Genomic DNA, 26852 nt, shown 5'->3' on the forward strand with positions numbered 1-26852 from the left:
AGTCTGAAACACATGCCTATCTGCCTTTTTTCTAAGCATACACATCCCTCCCAGCTTGCCTGTTTTGGGTTGTTCCCCATTGTTTTCAGGTATTTGGCATTTATTCTTATTTTTTTTTTTAGGTATTTGGCATTTAAAAAAATATATATTTTGTTCAGAGTTCATAGCTGTCGTCTATGAGGGGTTCCCTTGGAGCTACTCCATAATTATTAAAAGTAGAACTTTTATATGCAGGTTTTAAAAATGCTTTGAAACGGAGTGGGGGATTTTGAGGTGACCAATCACCACAATCATGCAAACGTGTATGAATACATCACAGTATCTGGACTAGCAAATACAGTAGAAAAGCATCCAAGTGAAAATCTGGTGAATTTTCTAAATGTTTGCCATATTGTAAAAAATTTCTATTTTTCACATGCCGTCACTTAGCTTTGTCTACTCTGTTTATTGAATGTATACATCATTTAACAGAATATATATTATTTTCTGTATCGTAATCATTTTCTAATATCTCATATAAAATACAGAATATAAGGAGGATAAATATTATTTGTTTCTTGTTCAGACTTTGTTATGCCACAAATCCAATCAAATTTACTTAGTCTACATGCTATTCAGAAAAAAATGTCAATCATAATTGTATGGGTGTTGATGACTGGCTTTTATGTCATTAACATTACATGACCTCAAATTGAATTAGGAGGCTATAAGCCAATGCTCTATAAAGGTTCGCCAGCTATTTGTAGTTTATTTACACTCACTGTGTTTACATAATCTTCACCGAGCAACCCATATTGAATATGGCAATAAATATTGCTCTGCCGCTTTTGAATGGGGATAAATAGGTACAGCTTAATAGATTTAACATATAAAGAAAATGGGCTGCAATCTATAATACAACCTGCTGAAGATTCAATAAAAGCTCGGATATTGACTGGCTCTTCAAATTGGTTGTTAGTGACTAATTGGAGACCTTCCCTGACCAATACACTTTACTGATTTTTAAAAAAATAAACAGCAAAATAGCTGATAAAATTTCAAAAGGCAACTGTTCTTGACCACAAAGCGAGGCAATTAAATTGAAAAGGTTAATTTTGAGCACATGATCAATACGTATAACAGAAACAAATCAATGGAAAGAACTGAAAGATAATAAATGTAAATTTTATTAATATCTTCATTTATGAATAGAAAACCCTATGAAAAAACAAAGGGGTGGTGACCAGGCGAGTTCGTTATTCTGTTAAATATGTAAATTGATAAGCTTTGCTGAGGACCAGGTTTTGGCTCTTCTTCATGCCCTGAGAAGATTAAGTCTTTGGGGTTAAAGGGCTGAGTTCAAATCATAGTTATCAATCTTACTAATTGATAATTTTGTGTGAATTGTTTATCTTCTCTGAGCTGTGCTTTCTTCATTTATAAAATGAGACTGATACAATCTACAAATTGGGTGACTAAATCTACAAATTAAGTCCTATCACTTGATGAAAATGAAATAGCTTCGAGATCAGTGTCACTTCTCTACCTGTGATTCTTTTATAGCCATGTCATTTCCCTCACACGGAATTCATTTAATTCTGTGGAGGAATTGGGATGTAATGCAACTCTATATTTTCAGACCCTACACTATGCAGTAGAATAGTTTTCCCCAGCCATCTTTGCTTTCCAGCCCCTCCTGTGATTACTCAGAGCTGAGAAAGTGAAATCCGATCCCACCTAAGGCTGCACCAGGGCAGGCCATGGGGAGTCTCACCCATCCCTGCAATACAGACTCAAGGTCAGCGTCAAAGTTAGAACTAATCAAAGTCCAGCGAGGAGACAAAGATCACAGAACAAAATGGACAGTGTCCCGGGGCAGTTTGAGACGTGGGTGGCCATGGCCTGGGATGCCCTTTGTGTAAGTAAACTGGCTTTGTTCGCAGGGATTACAAGGGGTGTAACTACCTGAACTCCTTCCTCAGGACAAGCAAGATGAGAAGTAGAGTCTTGTCCTCCTGAAAACAGGATGCTCGGCATATGTCTCCCTTCTAATTACCTATTTTTTTTCTACCCTATTTACACTAAAATTATAAGGATCTGGAAAAAAAAATCCACTAAAACAAATTACTCACTGGGACAAGTAGGCAGGGTTTGCTTTGATGTATATGTGAACCATTACGTATACTCTGTGTACTTTGTATGCATCTAGGCCTGTATCCATACCTGTGTTTGTATATCTGTCTCTGTATCTGTATCCACCTCTAAACAATCCCCTAATCTAACAGGTTGAGACAATTGCAAAGCCAACTACTCCATTTGTCACTTAACATCCACTTAAGCTTTCAGAAAAAAGTCCATACTCCTATGCCTTCCCCTCCGCCTGCTGTGTTGGCTTTTTCCTTCTTCCTTTTCACTACTAGATAAACTTCTATTTCTCCTTTGACATTCAGATCAGATCATTTCTCCCAATAAGCCTATCTTAATAGTTTTTTTCATTCTCAAATCTTTGTGCTATCTGGCATTCTTGTGTGCTCGATGCATATTTGATGAAATAATAGTTACACAGTTAAATCCAAGATGGTGATGAATGACAGACTCTATTTAATCATATATCATTAACCGGTCTAGAGCATACAATACTGAAGGTGAAGAGATATTGCTTTGGGAAGGATCACATTATTTTAAAATTTGGAATGTGGCAAACCTCACAAAATTGAGGTAGTTTCCAATAAAGCTGCAAATAGAAGTAAAACTAATAATAATAATAATAATAATAATAATAATAAATGATTGGAGCAGCAGAGCCAGAGGATTTTAGAGACCAGTAAAGTGTGGTGAGGGAGAGAAGAGAGAGATTGTTTGGAGGCAGCTTTTTGGGAGACCCCGAGAGTGACTGAGATGGTAATTGTGGTCTTGCCTGGTCTTATGAACTCGCTTACCTCTCTGAAATATTGAGAGTGAATACAAAATAGATAAAAATTACTTAAAAATCTTTTTTTATTTGCTGTACTGTTATTTCTTTCAGTGCAATTCTAAGATCAACCAAGACCAGAAATTAGCACTAGATTTATGTAGGTTTCATACGACATCGTAGAGAACATACAGGATAGTGATTAAGCGGTTAGACTCTGGAGCAAGATTTCTTGGGCTCAAATCACAGCTCTGCTATTTGCTAGCTGCAATGCTGGCGAGTTACTGAACATCACAGTAACATAAAGGCAATCGTAGCGTGTAGCTCATAAGGGTGTCCTTTGCAGCAAGTTAGTCCAGGAAGACGGAGTGCTAGAACAGTGCCTGGAACATTATAAACATTCAGTAATGCTGGTGGTGAGGATGGGAATGAAGATGCAGATAATGCACAGAATATTTATGTGGCTGGTATTTATAATTCATTCATTTTACAGATACGTTAGGTGCTTACTCCGTACCTAGCCTGTACTAAGTTTTGAAGATAAGAAAACACTTATGAACTCAAAACTGCAGATCTGAGTAAAACATTGGGACATAAGACTTAGTTAATGAAGGACTTTCTACCAGAGGTTGAGTTAATGTAGACCTCCGTGGTACATGACTAGAGCAGAGACCACCTAGATGGTTAGCATGTTCCTTATATACAATGAGTCAAGTCATCTGTAATCTCAAATATACTTTCTCCAAGACAAGTTTTTTCAGTGAGAGTGGCTTCTGAAAAATGGCTTTCTGCATTGTCCTTGAAAGGAGGTCCATAAAATGCAAATACTAGCCACGTGTGAAGCAATATTGACATTAAGTTGTAGAAAGTAAAGACCTGGGTTCATCTAGAATGAAGGGCCTTCTCAACTATACACTGAGATAGGTCTCTGTGATGTTTATCTGAATAAACTTAAACTTCTATTGTATCTAAGAAATAATCGCTGGTATGATCATGGGCTACTGTAATTACTTATTTCTGATAATATATTGCTATATAATATGGCCTTATGGCACAGAAGGCAGTAAAGAATGGTTTTCCAAAATCTTCCATCATTTGCTATTTTCTTCAGTTTGGATATAAAGGAATTATAACAACCACTTAATGCTAAATAATAATTGGACCGTAAAGATCATGAAAAACATAAATGCAAACTTGTGCAAAATCTTTATGATTATAGTTTCCTACTATATATAAAATAGCTGAAATGGAAGATGGATCTTTTGCCCAGAACATGAACAGAAGATTTTTTTTTAAAGTGTGTGTTAGAGATGGGACTTTCTTGATAATTAAGTATTAGAGGTTAAAAATTAAAAATTAAGAAGATAGGTTTAGATTTTATGTTTAAGACCCAGATAGAAGTGTTCGTTTGAGAACACATGCTATTTATATAGAGTACTTAATTAAGTCAGATATTCAATTATCACTGATTATTTAATTTTCGATTAAGTTAATGCTCTGAAAAATATCTTAATTTCATCTTAAAATGCAGCAAAAGCATACCATGTTGTTTCTGGCCCACACATCTTCCTTTGTCTTTCTTTTTCAGGTTTATTCCCTGCTGTCCTGAATCTTGCTTCTAATGCTCTTATCACCACGAATGCAACATGTGGAGAAAAAGGACCCGAAATGTACTGCAAATTGGTAGAGCATGTCCCTGGGCAGCCGGTGAGGAACCCCCAGTGTCGAATCTGCAATCAAAACAGCAGCAATCCATACCGTATGTAATTTAATTCATATTCGCATGGCACTGGCTAGGATCTGTAATTGAGAGGTCTTGATGTGCATTGAAGTCAAGAGTTTGTGGTGTCCCGGACTCCTAGAACTTCTCTTCCATTGGGGGCCTCCTCTCTCATCTGACAAACCTCACTGGAGTTCTTTATATGTACCAGGTGTAGTGCTTGAGGAGTTTTCCAGCTGAAGACCTGTGTCAGTCACCAGGTTTATTACATCCAGAACAGTATCGGCGGATACAGTTGTGAATACAGGTGTTAGTCATTTGTGGGTCACGTGTGTGTCAGGTAGTCCAGTGAGGATCCAAGAGGAATAAGGGACGGTCCCTCACTTCAATCAATGAAGGAACGGGCAAAAAGTACAAGATAAAGAATCTGTGTAGGTGCCGGGGAAGGCTTGTCCAAAGAAGTGATATCTAAGCTGAGATCCAAGGACTGGTGTTAGCTGAGCAGGTAAAGAAGAGAGTCAGAAGAGAAGAAGAAATGCCAGAAAGAGAGAGGAGAATGAGAAAAACTTCTTTGCTCAACAGGGAACTGGTTAGGGAGGGATGGCTAGAACTAAGAGCATCCGAAGGCCGAAGAAAGCAGAGCTAAGTCTCATGCGGGAGCTGGAACTCGATCATGGAGGTTCTTAGTTACCACAAGAGGAGTGTTTCAAGGACAGGTGTCACACAATGCCCTCTTGCTGGCTTCTATGAACGACACTATCTCTCATTTACTTATGTATTTATTCGGCAAGCATTTGAGCACCTCTACTAGCAATGCATTGGACTGAAGCGTAATGGTAAATCATACGTAGCCCTTGACTTCAGAGACTTAGAGGGGAAAGAGGGGAAGCAGAAAAGTAAATTGAGTGTCGAGGGAACATGAGACAGGTTATTTAACTATCCTTGGGAGAAAGTGGCCCATGGACTGCAAAAATAAGAGTAAGATGGAAAGTATTAGAAAAGAAAAAGCACATAGTCTTGAAGGCATGCAATGGCATGATACATTCAGTTAATTATGAGTGATTTGTATTAACAGGCAAAGAATTTATATGGAGAAGGGGAAGATGGGGTGCAAGATTTCTAGAGACAGAGGTTGGTTTAGAGATACACTCTGGGAAATTATCAAACATATATTGGGGTGGTTAATAATGGAAATAATGGCAATGAGATGAGTTATAATGGGGATAAAACATAATTATATTATTTTAAAATTTGCTTAGTTTCCTTCTCTTTTTAAGTTGGAAAATTTACACAATCTACATTTTTTTAAATCTCAAAAGGAAGTTCGAGGGCATTGTTCATTCTTTATTGGAACTCCTTAAAGGGAAGAATGCACAGTCACCTCTCTATTGTGTAATTTAGAGATGCTGAAAACATTAATTTATTTGGAGAATTGGGACTTTTGTTATTAAGATTGATGGTCTTGTGTGTCACAGAATTAAAAAAAAAGTTAAGAAAAATATGATGACCATCAGAAACGTCCCTTGCCTTTTCATGAATCTGGTTATTTCTATGACGTAGATTATTACAATAGGGACATAGGAGTGGGGAGTGATGGGACACATCTATTTGCTTATTTTTATATAGAACAATAAGGGCAAAGGACTAGATCAAAGCCCTGTGGAAATATCAAAAGCTAAGGGAGGCAGGTTAAGTGAAATCTAGAAGGCAGTAAAGAGAAACAGAATCCAAGGAAGGAAACCAGAAGGTTTGAATACCATGCACGTGAGGAAGGAAATAATTTTCAGGAAGAATGATTAATCCATAATATTAACTGCTTCCAAGATACAGAGTAAGAGAAGCCTACAATAGAGTTTCCTCAACTTTGACAACACGGGATCCACCATGTTAAAGCAGTCGGTGGATTGATGGTAGCAAAGGCCACAGTGCAGAGTTGACAAATGAGAGGTAAAGAGGAAAGAAAGGAGCGTGGGAATATTCCCTCAAATATCCTCAATGTGAAAGAGAACGGAGGACTTCGGCAGATGAAGGAACATGTGTGTTTTGAAGGTTTTCACAGAGACCGGAGGCATTTGAGCAAATTTCAGTGCCGAAAGGTGAGGCCAGGAAAGTTGAGGATATAGTTGAGGGTAAAGGTGCGGGTGGTAGTTCCTAGAGGTAACAACCAGATGAGTCCCCTGGAAAGCCTTAAATGGGGACACACCTATCTTTTAACTGATCAAATCAGGGAAGAGAGAATGAGTAGAGGCAGATGGAAGGAAGTATTTGGGAGGGAATTCTTATTTAATGCTCTTGATTTTTCTCATTAAGATGTGTGTCTGAGTCATCTGCTAAGGAAAGACATACAATTTCGACTAGCCCCTTTCGGGGACTGGGAGAGTTGCTGAGCCACAATCGGAACAAAGTGAGAATTCCATGTCGGGTAAAATGGAAGAATCGAGTGTTTGTACTGGGCCTCATGGCGTTGTACGGAGAAAGTAGAATGGAAGGATAAGGGGGCAAGAGGACTAAAGCAAAGGTCAGAGGAGAAATGAATGGATGGACTATGAGCTTTAGGTGCATTAGGGAAGAAAGCGAAGCCTGTTTGGGAGAAATGCAATTGGTTTAGACTTGGAGCCTGGATGATTTCATAGAGGATGTGAGGAAGACTGGAGGCATGGACATGGTGGGGATGGGATGGGGAATGGGGGCAGGTGGTTGGGAGGGTGTGGATGTGTGCTTAGGATGGCCTCGCAGAGGGCGGGGGGTTACAGTATATAAAATCGTGTGTGTGTGTGTGTACACGTGTGTATGTGCATATGTTTGTATATAGATATGAATACACATCTTTATGGTTCCCGCCTACAAGGTCAGTGTTAGGATAAACAAGGGTTGGATGTAGAGAACAATCAAACAAATATTCAAAACTGTAAACTCAGGGCTCGTATGCCCCGTAGTACATATTATAAGTGACGTAGGACTTCTGAGAAGGAAAACCTTAGTGGGAACTGAAGTATCAACAGAAGCTTCCGAGAAAGTGGTTGGATGTTGTTGGGCATCCAAAAGCCTCATTGCCTGAAGTAGAGGGAATGGTGTTCTGGAAAGGAGAAACACGAGGGACTGTGGACAGTCACAGAGACAGGATGGAAGGAAGATGCGAAGCCGGGAGTGAATGATGATTGAGTGGAAGCTCTGGGTTGGAAACGTGGATGAGATGCGTTGGCCAAACTGAGTCCAGGAGGGACCCGTCACTTCCCCCTGCAGAGTCTCTGTGTCTCACTGGAAGACGCAGCCGCACTGAGGCAGGCCCGCCCCTTCGCTTCACATTGGGACAGAAGTGAACTGTTTTAGTGACCAGGCAAGATGCAGAGGACGTCTGTTTCCGATCTCCTCCCTTTTATTTACCTGAAGTGTTTTTTAGACTTCGTCTGGATTTACTCTGTGTGCTGGATGTTAAGCTACCAACTTCATTACATCTCGAAGTCCTGTTTTGGAACTAGGAATTTAGAACACACGAAACCCCAGGAGAATAAAAATCTGGCAATAAACTGCAGGAATTTATTTTAGGAAAAGTTGGAGCAACAGATGATAAGACTCTACAGATGCATTGACCAGCTCGAATAAATCTGGCAGGTCCGTACTCAATTATGGTACAAAAGGAAGGAACCTTGGGCTTCCTGTTAATAGGTCATGCTTCCCAATTAAAAACTAGCAGCTTGAAAGATTGACCTCATCCATGAGTCCCCACCAATTTCCTGAGGCCGCTGGCCCTCGGGTTGACTTGCGCAGCTCTCCCTGGTGAGGGTGGTGTAAGTTTCCATCTCGTTCTAAGTAAGGGATGTATGCCAACAACTAATCAGTATTCGCAAATTAATTATGATTAAACTTTCATAATGGGGATTATGGTTAATTGTTGATTCATCTCCCAATCCTCATTTTCGTGACTAATTCTCGCATCAATTTGACCGGAGGTGGCAGGTAGCAAAATTTCCAATTAGATAGCTTCTCGCAGAATTACTGGAGAGCCACGGATCTGATTTGGAAATGTGGCTGTGTGTGTGTTTTTCTGTCGCATATTAAACCCACGGCCTATAAAGAAGATTCCGGAGGATGTTTGGGGAATGTTTGCTGTGATATTTATTTTTCTTCAGAAGCAATGCCAGAAATATTTCCTTTATGGTTCTGACGCCTTAATGTGCCAACTTCAGCACCCGCTGACACCACGAGGGCATTTATCTGGTATATGGTTTTGCTCATGGTATTTGCTGTCATTATAAGGACCTGACACCTTTCTGAGCTTCAACAGGACAAGTGCTAATTATTAAACACGTTCAGCAGTTTCTCTTTTCATTGATGAGATAGGATGACTCCTCTCAGGGGACTGCGAAGGTGATGAGACTAGATGCAAAATGAAATCCATCCAGTTGTTTAGCTGAATTAAACAATTTGTCAATAAAAATAGAAAATTTTTGTCCTGTCCTGCGCTGTCGTATTCCCATAAGTAACTCAAGGACGTAAGCCTGTATGTTTTTAATTGAACAAGTCCTAGTGGTCTGCTGTCACGGAAGTAATAGAGTCTGAAAGTATTCACAGTTTAAAAATGGCAAATTTAGTGTATTTTCAGGATAAATTTTTTTCTTTTGGGGATGCTTGGGTGGCTCAGCAGTTGAGCCTCTGCCTTCAGCTCAGGGTGTGACCCCAGGGGTCCCGAATCGAGTCCCCCGTCAGGCTCCCTGGAGGGAGCCTGTGTCTCCCTATGCCTGGGTCTCTGCCTCTCTCTGGGTCTCTCAGGAATAAATGAATACAATCTTTAAATTTTTTTTTCTTTTGAAAATGATTTCACTTGATTATGCAATTCCTGTTGCATTGAGGACTTCATTTTGCTTGGTTTTGGTTCTTTTCAAATTTTTTATTAAATCCAATTTGGCTCCAATTAAGATTCAGAACCATGTACATTTTGAACAGATGTAGGGTTTATTGTATGTCTGTGCATAATGATGGCTGAAATATTAATAGCTGTGAGGCTCCTCTAGTAAGCATGTTAGAGTGCTCATCCAAGGTATGGATCCTGGCCGGTGGAGAAAGGAGAAAATGAGAAATTTCTGAGTTTTTCACGACAACAAAATGAACACACTTTACAGGACTGGTCTTCCTTTTGAAATTATGGTTCTTTACACCTTTCACTGGTCTCGGATGTTCATTATGGGATGAGAGTGCAGGGTCGGTGACTGGGAGCCAGGGGCCTGCGGGGCCCGGGGACCTGCGCTGGATGCGGAGCTCGGCTCGGGCCCATACGCCTCTCGGAAACGCTTTTTTCTTTTTTTTTTTTTTAATTTACTTTTCCTGGAAGTTAATCTTGGAAGCCCTGCTGTGACGTGGGACTGTGGTATCCCTATTCCAGGGACTGCACACACGGTTTAGACGAGCGGCGGTGGTTACCTGGCTCCTCTGCCCCGGGCCGGAGGATGGTCCATGCCGCAGGGGGGGATCCCCAGGCCTTGCCCGGCCACTCACGGGGTGCCCACAGACAGGCGGGGGTCCCCAGAGGGCGCCGGGCTCAGCGGCCCAGCACCTGCCTGTGGCCCAGGCCGTGACCCCGGAGCGGGGCGAGTCCAAGTCGGGCACCCACTGGGGCTGCTCCTCCCTCGGCCTGGGTCCCTGCCTCTCTCTCTCTGGGTCTCTCTCTGGGTCTCTCTCTCTCTCTCTCTGGGTCTCTCTCTCTCTGGGTCTCTCTCTCTCTGGGTCTCTCTCTCTCTCTGTCTCTGGGTCTCTCTGGGTCCCTCTCTCTCTCTCTCTCTCTGGGTCTCTCTCTCTCTCTCTCTGGGTTTCTCTGGGTTTCTCTCTCTCTCTCATGGATAAATAAATAAAATCTTGGAACAAACAAGCTGCGAAGGCTGCTACCGCGAAGCCCGGGACCTACAGCGCAGAGGAGCCGGAGCCCTGAGCTCCCTGGCATCGGGGCCAGCAGCGGCCCCAGTAGGAGGGGAGGGACCTCGGCCTGGAACCAGGAGCACCGCCCCTGCCCCTCTGCACCTGGCCTGGGGCGCCTGTGGACAGAGAAGGGAAGGCAAGCCCAGGCCGCCTTACTCTACTCGGAGGACCAGGCTGGGTTTCCTACCCTCCTACCTACCTACCTACTTACTTACCTACCTCCCTCCCTTCCTCCCTCCCTCCCTTCCTCCCTCCTTCCCTCCCTTCCTCCCTCCCTCCCTCCCTCCCTCCGTCCCTCCCTCCCTCCCTCCATTCCTTCCTACCTTCCTACCTTTCTTCCTTTTTAAAAAGATGTTACGTAGTTATCCATGAGACCCAGAGAGATGCGAAGAAGCAGGCTCCCTGCGGGGAGCCCGACAGGGACTTGATCCCGTGACCTGGGGTCACACCCCGGGCCAAGGCAGGTGCCCCACCCAAGCCCCCGGGTGCCCCACTTCCAGTACCTTTCAACCACCATGCAGGACTGCAGGTTTTGTTCCCAAAACGGATGCGCACTAGAGGCGCCTGGGTGGCGCGGCCCTGGGCTTGGTATCCTTGCCCCCCACTGACCCCCCCCCCAGGGCAGCCCCACCGCCCCATGCAGCTCGCTCGCTGCACCTGGCCCGGGCATCGGGGCATCTCCCGTGAGGTCCCGGCCGCCGGGACAGAGTCGGCATTAAATTCCCACTGTTGCAGATATGAGTTGCTCTCTCTTTATATTATTTGGATGTTTGATACTGATGTGATGATGCTTTCAGCTTAGTTTTTACTTTTTTCTTTAGAGGAACAGCTATAAATTCATTATATGACTTTTTTTTTTTTTGTCTTTTCACATGTTGCTGCTGATTCGATAGAGAGACACCCAATTACAAATGCCATTGATGGAAAGAACACTTGGTGGCAGAGTCCCAGTATTAAGAATGGAATTGAATACCATTATGTGACAATTACACTGGATTTGCAGCAGGTATAGTGCCCCCCCCCCTTTTTTAAATCATTTTGCTATTAACGTGATATCCTGGATTTACTTTTAAAATTATATCTTGGATTTACCATTTGTTTAGTTAGTAGTTCTTGGGTGAGAGGATGCTTTTCTTATCTCCCCTCATTACTTTCTTAATATGAGGAACAAAGGGGCCTCTTCCTTTAGGATATTACTTAGGAATATTTGGCATTTACTTCTAAAGCACCACGAAAATGAATTGCCCATGATGCGTTGAGAACTGAACTAGGAGCTGATTCTGTTTTGACGAGTGAGAGACAATGACGAAAATACAGATCAACAAAATTTTACATAAAGAAAATATGTTGGTGCCATTTTTGACTTCTATTTTATTTTTTCATTTTTGTCTTTTAAAATAAGACGGGGTTCCTGCTCTTCTCGTGGTATGTGCCTTGAAGGGTTCTTGGATAACAGGGCTCTCGAGTAAATTGCCTCTCATTACTGAGAGTCGAACAAGCTGTGACAGTTGATTCTTAAATTAAACTTAGGCCACTGAACGAGGTAACAAGCCTTGTAGTTGTACAAATTTGACGTTGAAGTTGTTAGAGTTTGTGTGGCAGAGGCCTGGGTGCCTTCTACACTCAATTTCTTTCTCCTTTCCATTCACAATATTTAGGTCAGGCTCAAGTTATTAATCAAGAATTACCATCCCCTCCCCCCAAGTTCTTTAGGCTTGCAAGTAGGATGGAATCTGGTAAAACGTTCCCATATCTGGCTGTTGTTCCAAATAGAAAAGCTAATTTAATGGACCAAAGGCTGAGACTGCGGGCGTCTAACTTAGATGACTTCTGTAACTTAGTCTGTCTCTCATTCCCTGGAATCATGCAGGAAGGGCTCTCAGCCACATCTCCGTGCCCAGTGGGGTCAGAGCAGCAGGGCATTGTGGGGGTTGGTGAGGGCACAATGGCCAAGACAGCTGGTGGCTGATGCCTACATGATGTAGACAGCATGTTTCTACAGGTGGTCATGGTGGACGGAAGCACCAGCCCATGAGGGTCAGTCACATTCTCAGGAGACCAGACAGGCACCAGCCATTTCACATGTGGATGCTATTTGTCATCAACAGGAGTCAACCTCTCCCCCCAACCCTACCTTCAGAGTTTGGGCCCATTTTTTGCCAGGATGTGCACATTCAGGAACTACTAATTGCTGGCTGATGGGTCTCATAGGAGATCCTCTTTTCACCCATCCAGACAACTCAGGACCTGAGCATCTGGGTGGTAGCAAGGATTTGGGGCTGAGGCTAAGTTGCCAGCTGGCATGGATTTCTGTCTACCCATAGTAGCAGCTGAATGTCAGCCTTGAGTTAATGATATTTCTCAGGAGGTCTCAGAGCACCATCAGGGGATGACAGAGCAAAGTACAACGCTGATCAATCACTCGTTAGGTCAGGGAAGTCCTGGGCATGATTCCCCTGAGGATCCTACCCTCAAAATGGACTTCATCCCTCTTCTGATAAAGACATCTTGGTCCTTTATCAGTCACTGGGGTTATCCCTCTTCCTTTGATCATGGAAAGTGGGCCCTTCCAATCAGAAGTAAGTTGGCTGTCTGGGGCCTCGCATCATCTTCTGGGACAGGGAATTAATCAACAGTGATGGTTAATTTATCTGGTTTCTTCTCTGCTTATTCTTTAAATTGCACGTGGAATAAGAGTCAGCTATTCATACAATTCACTCAAATCTCTTACATTACTCTTTGATCCCAACACAGTCGTATATATATGTATTAAACATAGTGGCTTTTTACCTTCTAATTTAAACCTGGATGGTACAATTACAAGTTTCTGTTAATTCACTTCTATCATTATTAATTCAGCAGGTCAGAATCCACCTGAAAGCCCATTTTTCTGGGAAGCCGTGTATATGTTCCTGGGTTTGCTTTGTATCCCCCCTCATCCATTCCCACATGACATCTTAAGAGTTATGTGGGTTTGTTTTCCCGTTCTCTCCTCTTCCTATCGAGTTTAATGGCCTTAAGAGGAGGAAATACTCCAGGCATCTTTTATAGTTCAGTCTTCATAAACAAGTTGTAAGATTCTATTTTATAAGACAAGACTGCCTAACTCCGAGTCTGGAGCACACCCGGTGAAAGTGGTACATCTGCTCCTGTATCCCAGGGTGGCACCCCCTTATGTCCTTGTTTACTTTACCCTTTGCTTCTTTCCGGCAGATGGACCTATTGTGTGTTCAAGAGAAAGGCGGCACAGTTTGCAAAATGCAATAAATCCTTATTTCTACTTGACTCAGGATTTTTAATTTAGTCAGTGTTTTGATGATGTAAAAAGATAGGTTCCGTGATGTTTTGGTGGTACAACTCCGGCAGGAAGGGGCTTTGAGCCTCTCATTTGGTCTTTAGGCTTTGGAGTAACAATCTGTGGAATGTGTTCCTTGAACTGATTTAGTGAAGGACAAGGCTATAGGCAGGCGTATTTCAATGCATTGACAATAGAGAAAATGTGGACATCCTTATTATTTACTTACTTCTCACAAAAATCTTAAAAGGGCAGCTGGAATTATCATCCTTACTTAGTAGTTAAAGAACACTTAGAAAAGTCAAGCGACTTGACCTTCTTTACAAAGCTTATTGTGGGTAGGGTTGGGATTTCAACCTAGGGAGTCTGAATCCAGACCCGGAGCTATACCAGTATTTCCTGAACTGGGATCTGAAGACCAGCTTAGGGAGCTCATGAGAATTTTTGGTAAATAATTTTAAGGCCTCCATATGTTGCTTGGATTCTAGAAATACCACACTATGATCTCCTGGCTTCTACAAGAGAGTACCACCAGTATCTGTTTTGTTGTAAGACAGGAGACCAGAGCTCTCATTTTCTAGTGCATTTTCATATGCCTCTAAAATGGCATAACTTCTGCCTTTGTCACCTACAGCATGAAGGATTAATAGGTTATACAGCAGAAAATGAGCTATTACTGTACTGGGAGTCAAGGACAGCAGTTTTGTAATGAATAGGTAAATATCTCTAAGTATTTGTTTGTCGTTGATCCATTGAGAGGTTTGGCCATTCCTTTGTTCTCTTTTTTGTTTTGAGCTCTTTGAATTTCAGCCAGGGCCAGTTTTACTGCTGTTGTTGATACATTCTGGGCTTGTCTGTGAAATACTTTTATTTTATTTTTGTTTATTTATTTACTTATTTATGTTTAAATTCAAATCAGTTAACATACAGTATACTATTGGTTTCAAGAGTAAAATTTAGTGATTCATCACATGTGGAACAGCCAGTGCTCATCCCCACAAGCGCCCTCCTTAGTACCTGTCATCCATTTAGGGCATCCCCCACCCTCCTCCCTCCAACAACCCTCAGTTTGTTCTCTGTAGTTAAGAGTGTCTTATGATTTGCCTCCCTCTCAATGTTTTTATCTTGTTTAGTTTTCCTTCTCCTCCCCTATGTTCATCTCTTTTGTTTCTTAAATTCCACATATGAGTGAAGTCATGAATTTGTCTTTCTCGGACTTATTTCCTTTAGCACAATGCACTCTAGTTCTGACCACGTTGTTGCAAATGGCAAGAGTTCATTCTTTTTGATGACCATGTTCCATTGTGTGTGTGTAAAACATATCTTCTTTATCCATTCATCAGTCAATGGACATTTGGGCTCTTCCCATAATTTAGCTATTGTTGATAGTGCTTCTATAAATATTGGGGTGCACGTGCCCCTTCAAATCAACATTTTTGTATCCTTTGGCTGTATACCCAGTAGTACAATTGCTGGGTTGTGGGGTAGCTCTATTTTTAACTTTCTGAGGAACTTCCATGCTGTTTTCTAGAATGGCTATACCACTTTGCATCCCCACCAGCAGTTCCTCTTTCTCCACATCCTCGCCAACATCTGTTGTTTTCTGAGTTGTTAATTTTAGCCATTCTGACAGGTGTGAGATGGTATCTCATTGCAGTTTTGATTTGCATTTCCCCGATGATGAGTGATGGTGAGCATTTTCTCATGGGTTTGTTGGCCATTTGTATGTCTTCTTTGGTGAAATGTCTGTTCATGTCATCTGCCCATTTCTTCCCTGGATTATTTAGCTTTGGGGTATTAATTTTGATGAGTTGTTTACAGATTCTGGTTACTAGCCCTTTATCTGATACATTATTTGCAAATATCTTCTCCCATGGGTTGCTTTTTACTTCTGTTGATAGCTTCCTTCACTGTGCAGAAATTTTTTTATTCTGATGAAGTCCCAATAGTTCATTTTTGCTTTTGTTTCCCTTGCCCCCAGATATGTGTCTAGTGAGAAGTTGCTGCAGCCGAGGTCAAAGAGCTTGCTGGCTGTGTTCTCCTCTAGGATTTTGATGGTTTCCTGTCTCATATTTAGGTCATTCATCTGGTTTGAATTTATTTTTGTGTGTGGTGTAAGAAAGTGGTCCAGTTTCATTCTTCTGCATGTGGCTGCCCAGTTTTCCCAGCCCCATTTCATTCTATGTTGAATAACAGTGGTGAGAGTGGGCATCCCTGTCATGTTCCTGACCTTAAGGGAAAAGCTCTCGATTTTTCCTCGTTGAGGAAGATATTCTCTATAGGTGTTTTCAGTATGGTCTTTATGATGTTGAGGTATGTTCCTTCTATCCCTGCTTTCATGAAGGTTTTTATCAAGAAAGGATGCTTTATTTTGTGAAATGATTTTTCGGCATCTATTGAGAGGATCATATGGTTCTTATCTCTTTTTTTTGTATTGATGTGATGTATCACATTGATTGGTTTGTGGATATTGAACCACACCTGGAGGCCAAGAAGAAATCCCACTTGATCATGGTGAATAATCCTTTTAATGTACTGTTAGTTTTGATCAGCTATGTCTTGTTGATGATTTTTGCATCCATGTTCATCAGGGATATTGGTCCTTTTTGATGAGATCTTTGTCTGGTTTTGGAATCAAGGTATTGCTGGCCTCATAAAATGCATCTGGAAGTTTTCCTTCCATTTCTTTTTTTTTTTTTTTGAAACAACTTCAGAAGAATAGGTATTAATTTTTCTTTCAATGTTTGGTAGAATTCTCCTGGGAAGCCATATGGCCCTGGACTCTTGTTGGTTGGGAGATTTTTGGTTAGTGATTCAGTTTCTTTGCTGGTTATGAGTCTATTCAGATTTTCTATATCTTCCTGTTTCACCTTTACTAGTTTATATGTTTCTAGGAATTTATCCATTTCTCCCACATTGCCTGGTTTGTCAGCATATTATTGTTCATGATATTCTCTTATAATTGTGTTTCTGTGGTGTCGGTTGTGCTCTCTCCTCTTTCATTTGTGATTTTATTTATTGGGTACTTTTTTCTTTTTGGTAAATCTGGGATTTACCTAAGCCTTTCAAAGAACCAGTTTCTAATTTTGTTGATCTGTTCTACTGTTTTTATTTTTATATCATTTATTTCTGCTCTAATCTTAATTATTTCCCTTTTGCTATTGGTTTTGGGCTTCATTTGCTGTTCTTTTTCCAGTTCCTTTAAGTGTAAGGTTAGGTTGTATATTGGAGACTTCTCTTGCTTCTCGAGGAAGGCCTGCATTACTATATACATCCCTTTTATCACCTCCTTTACTGTATCCCAAAGGTTTTAGACTATCCTTTTTCACTTTCATTTGCTTTCATGTATTTTTTTTATTTCTTCTTTAATTACCTGGTTAACCCATTCATTCTTTAGTAGGATGTTCTTTAAGCTCCATTTATTTGTGGTCTTTCTAAATTTTTTCTTGTGGTTGACTTCAAGTTTCATAGAGTTGTGACCTGAAAATATGCATGGTATAATCTCTCTTTTCATATTGGCTAAGACCTGATTTGTGACCCAGTATGTAATCTATCCTAGAGAATGTTCCGTATGCACTAGAAAAAATGTGTATTTTGCTGCTTTAGAATGAAATGCTCTGAATATATCTGTTAAGTTTATCTGGGTCAGTGTGACATTCAATACCATTATTTCTTTGTTGATCTTTTGCTTTGATTATCTGTCCATTGCTATGAATGGCGTGTTAAAGTCCTTTGCTATTACTGTATTATTATCAGTGAGTTTCTTTAAGTTTGTTATTAATTGATTTACAAGTTTGCTCTCAAGTTGGGGGCATAAATATTTATAATTGTTAGGTCTCCTTGTTGAATAAACCCCCTTATTATGATATAGTGCCCTTCTTCATCTCTTATTACAGTCTTTGTTTTAAAATCTAGTTCATCTGGTATAAATATGGCTACTCCAGCTTTCTTTTGATGTCCATTAGTATGATTGATGGTTCTCCACCCCCTCACTTCGATTTAGAAGTATCTTTGTGTTTAAATGAGTCTCTTGTAAGTACCATATCAATAAATCTTGTTTTTTTAATCCATTCTGATACTGTATGTCTTTTGATTGGAGCATTGAGTCCATTCACATTCAGAGAAATTATTGATAGATATGAAGCTAGTGCCATTGCATTACCTGTAAAGTCACTTTTCCTGTAGATTATCTCTTTTCCTTTCTTTTTTAAAAAAGAAAGATTTTATTTATTTATTCATGAGAATACACAGAGAAGAGAGAAAGAGGGGCAGAGACACAGGCAGAGGGAGAGGGAGAAGCAGGCTCCATGCAGGGAGCCTGATGTGGGACTCCATCCCAGGTCTGTAGGATCACGCCCTGGGCTGAAGGTGGTGCTAAACTGCTGAGCCACCCAGGCTGCCCTCTCTGTTCCTTTCTAATCTTCATGGGTTTTTTTTTGCCTCTCTTTCCTGCTCAAAGGGTCCCCTTTAATGTTTCTTGCAGAGCTGGTTAAGTTTTCATGAACTCCTTTAGTTTTGCTTGTCTTGGAAACTCTATTTCTCCTTCTATTCTGAATGACAGCCTTGCTGGATAAAGTATTCTTGGCTCCATGTTTTCCCCACTTAGTATGTTGAATATTTCATGCCACTCTCTTCTGGCCTGCTAATTTTCTGTGGACAGATCCGCTGCTGACCTTTCGTGTTTATTACCCTTTTGTCACTAGTTGCTTTCAGAATTCTGTCTTTGTATTTTGCAAGTTTCACTATGATATGTCTTAATGTTGACCTCTTTTTCTTGATTTTTGAGGGGAGTTCTTTGTGCCTCTTGGACTTGAATGCCTGTTTCCTTCCTGAGATTAGGGGTGTTCTCAGCTGTAATTTGTTCAGGTAAAACTTCTGTCCCTTTTTTCCTGCTCTTCTTCTTCTGGGACCTTTATTATGTGGATATTATGGTACTTGTGGAATCGCTGAGTTCCCTAGTCTATATCTGTGATCTAATAGTTTCCTTTTCTTCTTCTTCTTTTCTGCTTCATTATTTTCCACAGTTTTACTTTCTGTATTATATATTTGTTCATCTGCTTCTCTCATCCTTGTTGTAATAACATCCAGTTGATTTTTGTCTCAGTTACAGCATCTTTTTTATTTCAGCCTGACTCATTTTTAGGTCTTTTATCTCTGCAGCCAAGGTTTCTCTGGGGTCTTCTATGCTATTTCAAGCTCAGCTCGTATTCTTATGACTGTTATTATAAATTCTTGTTCAGGTATATTGCTTATATCTGTTTTGAGCAAATCCCTGGCTGTGATTTCTTCTTGATCTTTCTTTTGGAAAGAATTCCTCCATCTTATCATTATGTCTAGGTTTTTGCCTTTTGTGTGTTATGAGAGCTTGTTACATTTCTTGCTTCTGAGAGTAATACTATATTAAGAAGGGGCCCTACACTGTTCAGAGCCTGACACTTCAGCAAGTGTTTCTGGTATATTCTGTGTGCACTCTGCTGTTGTGTTTTGGCTGCTCTTTCCCACAGGTCAGTCCTCTGCAGAATTCCTCCTTGCTTGCAGTGGAGTATATTTCCTCTGACCTTGTATATTATAGTGACCTACTTACCACTTATACAAGAAAAAATTCTGGAAAGAAAGCATGGTGGCCAACTTGTCTTTGTATCCATCCCTGGTCTTAGCAGAGTGCCTCCCATGGAGAAAGTATTGCATAACTCTTTGTTAGCTAAATCAATGAGTGAGCTGAGAGACCTTTAACTAGGTGTACTTTGATTTATTTAAGATAAGCCTAATTAAAAAGAAGAAGAAGCTTGATCTGAGAAAAAGAAAATGAATGAAAAAACAAACAGACAAAAAAAAAAAAACTCTGATTCCAAAGAAAGAAGAAGAAGAAAAAAAAAGCCTAATCCAAAAAATGAGAAAATGAAGCAAACAAACCAATTAGTGAGCAAAACACTCTAAGCTCATTCCTAAGAAAAAAGAAAAAAGTAAAATAAATTGTAAAAAATAATAGAATACAAAATATAAATAAAAAAAAGGAAGAAGGCTGGTCATATTTCCACTAGAACTGAAGCTGAAGCTTTGGAGCGCTCTGCGATCAATAGACATGGTACATGCAGGGGTGCATGTGTTGGTCTTCTGTGGAAGAGGACTCTACACTGGCCCGTAGTCAGACCTGCCCTGGTAAAGATGCCCCCAGTGGGCACAGGGGGGTGGAGTTTGGTATAAGCGACTCCAGCCTTCCTTGGAGGTGCTGTGCTTCTCTCTGAATTCCAGCCATGCCTGCAGGATGAGGGGTAGTAGTGGTGGTGGCAGACGATGGCATCACCCTGCACTCTCCTTCCAGAAAGAGGAACTCATGTCCAGTGAGGTGAACTTGCAGCTGCCAGCTTTCAGGAGGCCCTCACAGAAAGGTGAACAATCTTCCCACCAGTGTCCCAGGCTTTTGTCCGATTCCTGCCCTCAAATTGTGCCCAGATTGTCCATTCACCTGACACCAGAGTTCTCCCGTGTTTTCTCTTTGGGCTGTGGCTGGGATTCAAAACAACATCTTAAAGGACCTGGCAAAGTGAGGACCTGCTACCCTCCTGCAGCCCTGCTCCAGGCACTGCTCTGTCCCAGAAGAGCATTTGCATGGTCACCCAGGTGCCTGATCTATGGTGGAGCATGTGAAAAGCTGTGACTACGTTGTCTGCCCTTTGCTCTGCCCCTGTCCCCTGCTGAAGAGCTGCTGCTCAATGCTGCCCAGCAGGTCTTTTATCCTTGGAGAGGCCAAGATACCCTCTTCCAAATGTACTCGGGAAGGGGAGCCTTCTGTCCCAGTGTAATCCAGGGGATCCCCCCACCATGGGGTCTTACAGGAACCCTATGTGCTGCTCCCTCTCCCACTTTCTTCCTCCATCCCTGACTTCTCTCCAAGAAAATGGCTCCCTCCTCAAGCCCTGCAGCACCACAGACTTTCTCTCCCCTAATTCACATCCCTGAACCTTGAATATGCCAGGTTCTCTCCCCCCACTTGTGTTCTTAATCCTTAAGATTAAGATTTCCTAGTTGTTCGAAATGATTGGATGTTGATCTGGTTGTGTTTGAGGGATGAGCAAAACCCAGGGCCCCCCTACTACTCTGCCATCTTAACCTGACCATAAACAATTCCTAGTAAAATTACTATTTTAAAAATAAACAACCTTGGGCACCTGGGTGGCTCAGTGATTGAGCATTTGCTTTTGGCTCAGGTCATCATCCCAAGGTCCCAGGATCGAGTCCCCCATCGGGCTCCCCACAGGGAACCTGCTTCTCCTTCTGCCTATGTCTTTGCCTCTCTCTGTGTTTGTCTCATGAATAAATAATAAACTATTTAAAAAAATAAACCGCGTATATTGAATTTCCTTGTTTAAATCTTTATAGATTACACTGGGAAATTCCTTTTACATTTTAGCATTCTAGATAAGTAACTAAAAAAAATAATATATTATTGAGAAGAGAGTGGCTACTTATTTTACAGATTGTTTTCGGATCTTTATTGCTGAGGGATTAGTAATTTTTCCCAATTCTGTTATTTACTCACAGCATATCTTGAGCAAACGATTTAATCATGCTGTGCCCCAATTTCTAGATTAGCATAATAAATAATACAATATCATGGCAAAAAATTTGAAGTGATGATAATAGCAAAAGAGCTGTTTTGGGTATTATAAGGTCCTGGTATCAGCATAAACTTGAAGAGAAGCTTAACTGCACTGATTTGTAAGCAAAAATCCAGTATGATGGCAAAAATATACAACAATTTAAAATAAGTATTTCCTTTTAGCTTCTTTCCAATCAGATTCTTACCATGATACGTGTTATATCTGATCTCAATTTATGACTTTAAAAAAATGGGCCATTTCCTCCCTCTTGGGTTAATTTAGGAAGAAAGCTGATTGGCACCAAGTGGGATCAGACACAGAGGGGCGCCTTTTTGATAGACTGTTAATATAAAGTAAGGTCATCTTCATCATGGGTAATCCAGGGATGGCATGAAATTAGTTAGGCCCCATGTGCAGGAATCTTCTTCACTTGCATAAACAGTTCATGTCTCTTCCTGTGTGTCCCCCAAAACTAAAAATGCAGTTGTCAAGAAAGATTGTCTTACAGGTGCAGAGATCTTGACCTAAATATTTTATTCATTTATCTTATAGAGACATAATTAGTAAGTTAGGTTAACAGTGTTTAATGAGGTTTGGAAGGAGGTTGAGTTAGTATTTCTGTGCAAATACTATACTTTTAGAAACTATGTGAGTGGCATAGAAACCTTTTCCCTAAATACTTTTTAGACTTTTAATGAAATAATTGAACACTCTGTAGTAATAAAGCATGAAATATATTGAAGTGTTTCTTCAAGTTCAATTTTTTCATAGATTCAATATTCGTTGTTTAAACATAATAAGGGTGGGGGCACCTGGGTGGCTCAGCTGGTTAAGTGGCACCTCTTGGCTTTGCTGGGGTCGTGCCCTCAGTGCCATGGGGTTGAGTCCCCTCATCCGGCTCCCCGCCCAGCAGGGAGTCCGCTCAAGGATTCCGACCCTCCCCTGCTCACTGTATTTCTCTCTCTCTCTCTTTCTCTCAAATACAAATAAATCTTTTTTTTAAAGAAGAAACATAATAAAGGTTATCCGATTTCCAGTCTCAAAGAGTGTTATTTTTTCGTCGCGTGTTCCTTCCTGATCCTCCTCTTACTCATTCCTGTTAAACGAATCTGTTGTTCTGTGGCTTAGAGTATGTTCTCTCTGCTTAGTAAAGTGTGCAAAAAAGAAAAAGTGAGGTAAGGTACAACTTTTATAATTCGTTATTCAGAAGGTTGAAAGGAGTGGAAATGATATGCATCTAATATCTCATAATCTGAAGAAGCGAAGGAGACCTACACACGTAATGTCTTAAAAAGCCATAGAAGGTTCAAACTGTGTTGGTTGAATTTGCTTCTGTTCCACGGTCTATTTGATGTAAAGGTTTCCTCCTGGACACACATCTCCACAGGCAGCAGCCTGGGGGTCGGGACCAGAGGCTCATTTCCCTTCCGTCCTGCTCCAGTTGGAGTCCTTGAAGGTGGTGGTTTCGGTTTATTCCCTCAGGGGGCTTGGCATTTAGCAATAACTCAGGAGACTTGATGAAAGGATTGTCCGAGCTGCTCTTCAAATCACTGAGTTTTTTTGTTTGTTTGTTTTAGTAGTACTTGGGTCACTGCTAAACTGATAAATACAAAGTTAACCATAGAGGAGATTATAATCTGCGCATTCAGGATGCCCTACGTGGATGCATTTTCTTTAGTATAATAGAATACAATTAACATCACTGTACTTTTTTTTTTCTTTTAAGATCATTGATTCAATGTCATAAGCAGGATCTATGGCTAATTAGAAGATGTATTCTTCCTCTAAATGAATTTATGCTTGACCTTTTAATCATTAATGAAGGTGAGAACCAGTGGTAGTGTCTACATGGTGCACAACATTAGTTCTGATTGTCTCCCCTTCAGTCTACATTCAACACTGTAGTCACATTGATCTTATTAGTACAAAATCAGATTATAGTACTCCTTCCACTAAAGCTCCCTAATGGCTTTCCATCCTATCCAGTGGGAAAATCACAATGACTCATGAGGATTTACTGGATCTTTACTTCACCCCATTTCATCTCTAGACTCATCTGCCCTCTTAAGTTGCCCTGCTGGTGCCCTGATATGGTCTTAAAGGCCTCTGTCCTTGCTGTCCCGGCCTCAGGGCCTTTTCACTTACTGTTCCTCTGTCTGAAATTATTTTCCCCAGTTTGCACTTCACCTGTTTCCCCACTTCCTTTGGGTTATTTTTCAAGTTGCCATCTTCTCAGCAAGAACCTCACTGATAATACCATTTAAAACTGCAAACTCATCTTCACTTCCTAACCTTTTTTGTTATATTTTTCTTCATAAAATATATTGCAGGCTAAGTTACTATGTATACTTTATGGGTTTTTTTTAAGATTTTTATTTATTTACTCATGAGTAAGACATAGAGAGGCAGAGACACAGGCAGAGGGAGAAGCAGGCTCCCTGCAGGGAGCCCGATGTGGGACTTGATCATGGGACTTCAGGATAATGTCCTGAGCCAAAGGTAGACGCTCAACCACTGAGTCACTCAGACACCCCATTTTACTATTTATGTTGAATGTTGTTTAACCTCACCTTTCTAAATACATTTTTCATGGGAATGGATATCTTTGTCTTTTTTTTTTAATTGTTGTGTGGTAAGCTCTTAGAATAATGCCCAATATATGAGGAACTCAATAAATTTATGTTAAATGAATAAATGATTAAATGAATGAACAGTGCAAAACATTAATCCACGAGGTAATAATCTTATTAAAGCTGAGAATTAAACAAACGATGAAGTAATCTCATTGTGATGTTATGTTAAGATATGCTATATATTTTTTAATTTGTGAAGTTTTCTTTAAGTGTCGGCCTGAATAACACCAAGTAAATTTTCTCACTGATCCTTTTTCTAAACATAAACTCCAGTCATATTTGTCACCCTGTATGACTTTACCATGTTTATAGTTTTATGTAAGAAAAGCAGATTTTAACCAATTTAACTGTTCTTTTGTAACAGAGAGGTCTAAGACTGTAACTTTTTAAATTGATATTTTATTATTTGTTAGTGAAAAAGAAAAAGTAGATGTAAAAAGGGGAAAAAACCTACCACGTTGTAAAGAAAAGTACAGATGTAATCTATATGTATTTTGATATAAAATGCTGATAAAATTAATTCTAGCAACATCATGATAATGGGAACGTTTTGGAGATACAGATCCTATTCCAAGTAGTCTGAAGATGGCTGCCCCGGACGATGGTTCTTGAAACTAGGAGATAAGAAAATTATTTATTTAAAAACAGAAATAATAATACATAAGGAAGAAATCTGTTTAAAATCAGTAGGAGAGATCCCTGGGTGGCGCAGCGGTTTGGCACCTGCCTTTGGCCCAGGGCGCGATCCTGGAGACCCGGGATCGAATCCCACGTCGGGCTCCCGGTGCATGGAGCCTGCTTCTCCCTCTGCCTGTGTTTCTGCCTCTCTCTCTCTCTCTCTGTGACTATCATAAATAAATACAAAAAATAAAAAATAAAATCAGTAGGAAACTGTTGAAATTTTATTTTATTATTTTTTTATTTTTTTAATTTAAATTCTGTTTACAACACATAGTACAACACCCAGTGCTCATCCCATCATGTGCCCTACTCAGTGCCTGTCACCCAGTCACCGAATCCCCTCACCCCACCTCCCTTTCAGCAACCCTCAGTTTGTTTCCCAGAGTTAGGGGTCCCTCATGGTTGGTCTTCCTCTATGATTTTTTCCCCATTCAGTTTTCCCTCCTTCCCTTATGGTCCCTTTCACTATTTCTTATATTCCACATAAGAGTGAAACCATATAATTGTCTTTCTTCGATTGACTTATTTCACTTTATGCAAAGTGCTAAAATTTTAAAATCATACTAATTCTGTTATGGAAAGTCTGAATAGAACTGCCTAAAATAGACTAAATGTGGGCAATTTTTCACAGCTGTCTGATGGCTTTCACACATAAAACACAACTGCATTTCATCATGCTGTGTATTCTATTTTATTTTGGGGATCTAAGTTTTTACTTTATATATATGTTATAAATTATGTATATGATTATACCTATACATGTTTATATATCACATACACATATATTGTGTTTTTTTAAGAGATTGTATATTTAGCTTACATGATACCATGTGTGTTTTAGTTCATAGATAATACTGAGTTCTCATTATTATCCTGAGTCTCTAAAATACAAAGATGGCAGGAAAGATGAGAATGAGACTAAGAAGAAAGCAGTCGATGTAATTGTGCTCAACTTCCTTATCCTGACTTATCATTTATCAGTTTGTTTGCCTTTGGTAAATTGCCCCATATTTTTGCTCCTGATTAGGTCACATGTAGAGTGGAGCTAACAGTACCACTTCTTTCTGAAGAAGGTTGTTATGAGGATAAAGTGATGTGATGTAGGCAAACAGTCTAGCACACTGCTGAATGTTACCTGCTACTCAGTAGATATCAGTTCCTGGCCATCTTCTGAAAGTAATGCTGAGTGGAGAACAAATAAGGCTGGAGTTACAATGGGAGTGTTGTAAAAAAGCAAAACAAAAGCTACTTTAAGTTCAAAAACAGTTAAATTACTGAGATATTTACATGATACCTACATGTTTCCCTTGCATGTAAGTTAAGAAAATCATTGTATTTAAAAACAGTAATTTATGGAAATATATATATAGAGAAAGCCTAAAAATGTCACGTGGATGTTGAAACTCTTATACAACACTTTCTCTCTCTTTTTTTTAATACAACACTTTCTGTACTTATTGTTGTGATTATATCCTCTTGGTTACTTGAACTTTAAATCATTAAGAAGGGATCTTATTACTAGTATGTTCTTTACTTGAAGGTTTTTTTTCTGTCTGGTATTATTTTAGTTATATCAACTTCAGTCTGTCATTCATGGAATTTAAAAAAAGTCTTTTTATTAAAAAAAAATAGAAATCTTCCCGTTAATTTCAACTTTACCACCACCTTCCATTTTTGGGCACCAGCAACCCAGAAACTACCCTCCTGCTTTCCTTCTCTTGCCCTCTCCTTCTAAAGATGTTGAGTGTTCTAACTTCTATACAACAGTGGCGCCCTTTGACCCCAGGAGTTTTCCCTGTGGATAGAGTGTCAGTTACAGACCAATAGCTGCAATACATCGAAGCCTCTTGAGAGTTTTCTTCTTTTAGCTGATTAGTTGAATTGGGCTTTTCAATAAGTTCATCCATTTTCCCTACATTTTCAAATCTATTGGCATGGAGTTGTGAATGACATACTGTTATTACCTTTTCAATGTATAGATGATCTGTAGTGATGTCCCCCGACCCCGTGCCTTCTTCATGAAAGAATTTGCTGGTGACAAATTCTCTCAATTCTTTTTACCTGAAGCCTTTATTTTTGATTTCTAGTCTTCGTTACGAATACAATTTTTATTTGAAAGTTA

At 40.3% G+C, this 26852-nt stretch overlaps 1 protein-coding gene across 1 annotated transcript in view; it reads left to right on the top strand.

The window, feature by feature from the left end:
• Nucleotides 1–26852, top strand: part of LAMA2 (laminin subunit alpha 2) — a 586660-nt gene that overhangs the window by 127781 nt on the left and 432027 nt on the right. The window contains exons 3-4 of the mRNA XM_055309905.1: nt 4479–4649; nt 11414–11526. Of these exons, the coding sequence (XP_055165880.1) occupies nt 4479–4649; nt 11414–11526 (284 nt within the window). The remainder of the gene's footprint in view (nt 1–4478; nt 4650–11413; nt 11527–26852) is intronic.

The sequence above is a fragment of the Nyctereutes procyonoides genome, unplaced genomic scaffold, assembly GCF_905146905.1.
Source record: "Nyctereutes procyonoides isolate TBG_1078 unplaced genomic scaffold, NYPRO_anot_genome, whole genome shotgun sequence".
NCBI lineage: Eukaryota > Metazoa > Chordata > Mammalia > Carnivora > Canidae > Nyctereutes > Nyctereutes procyonoides.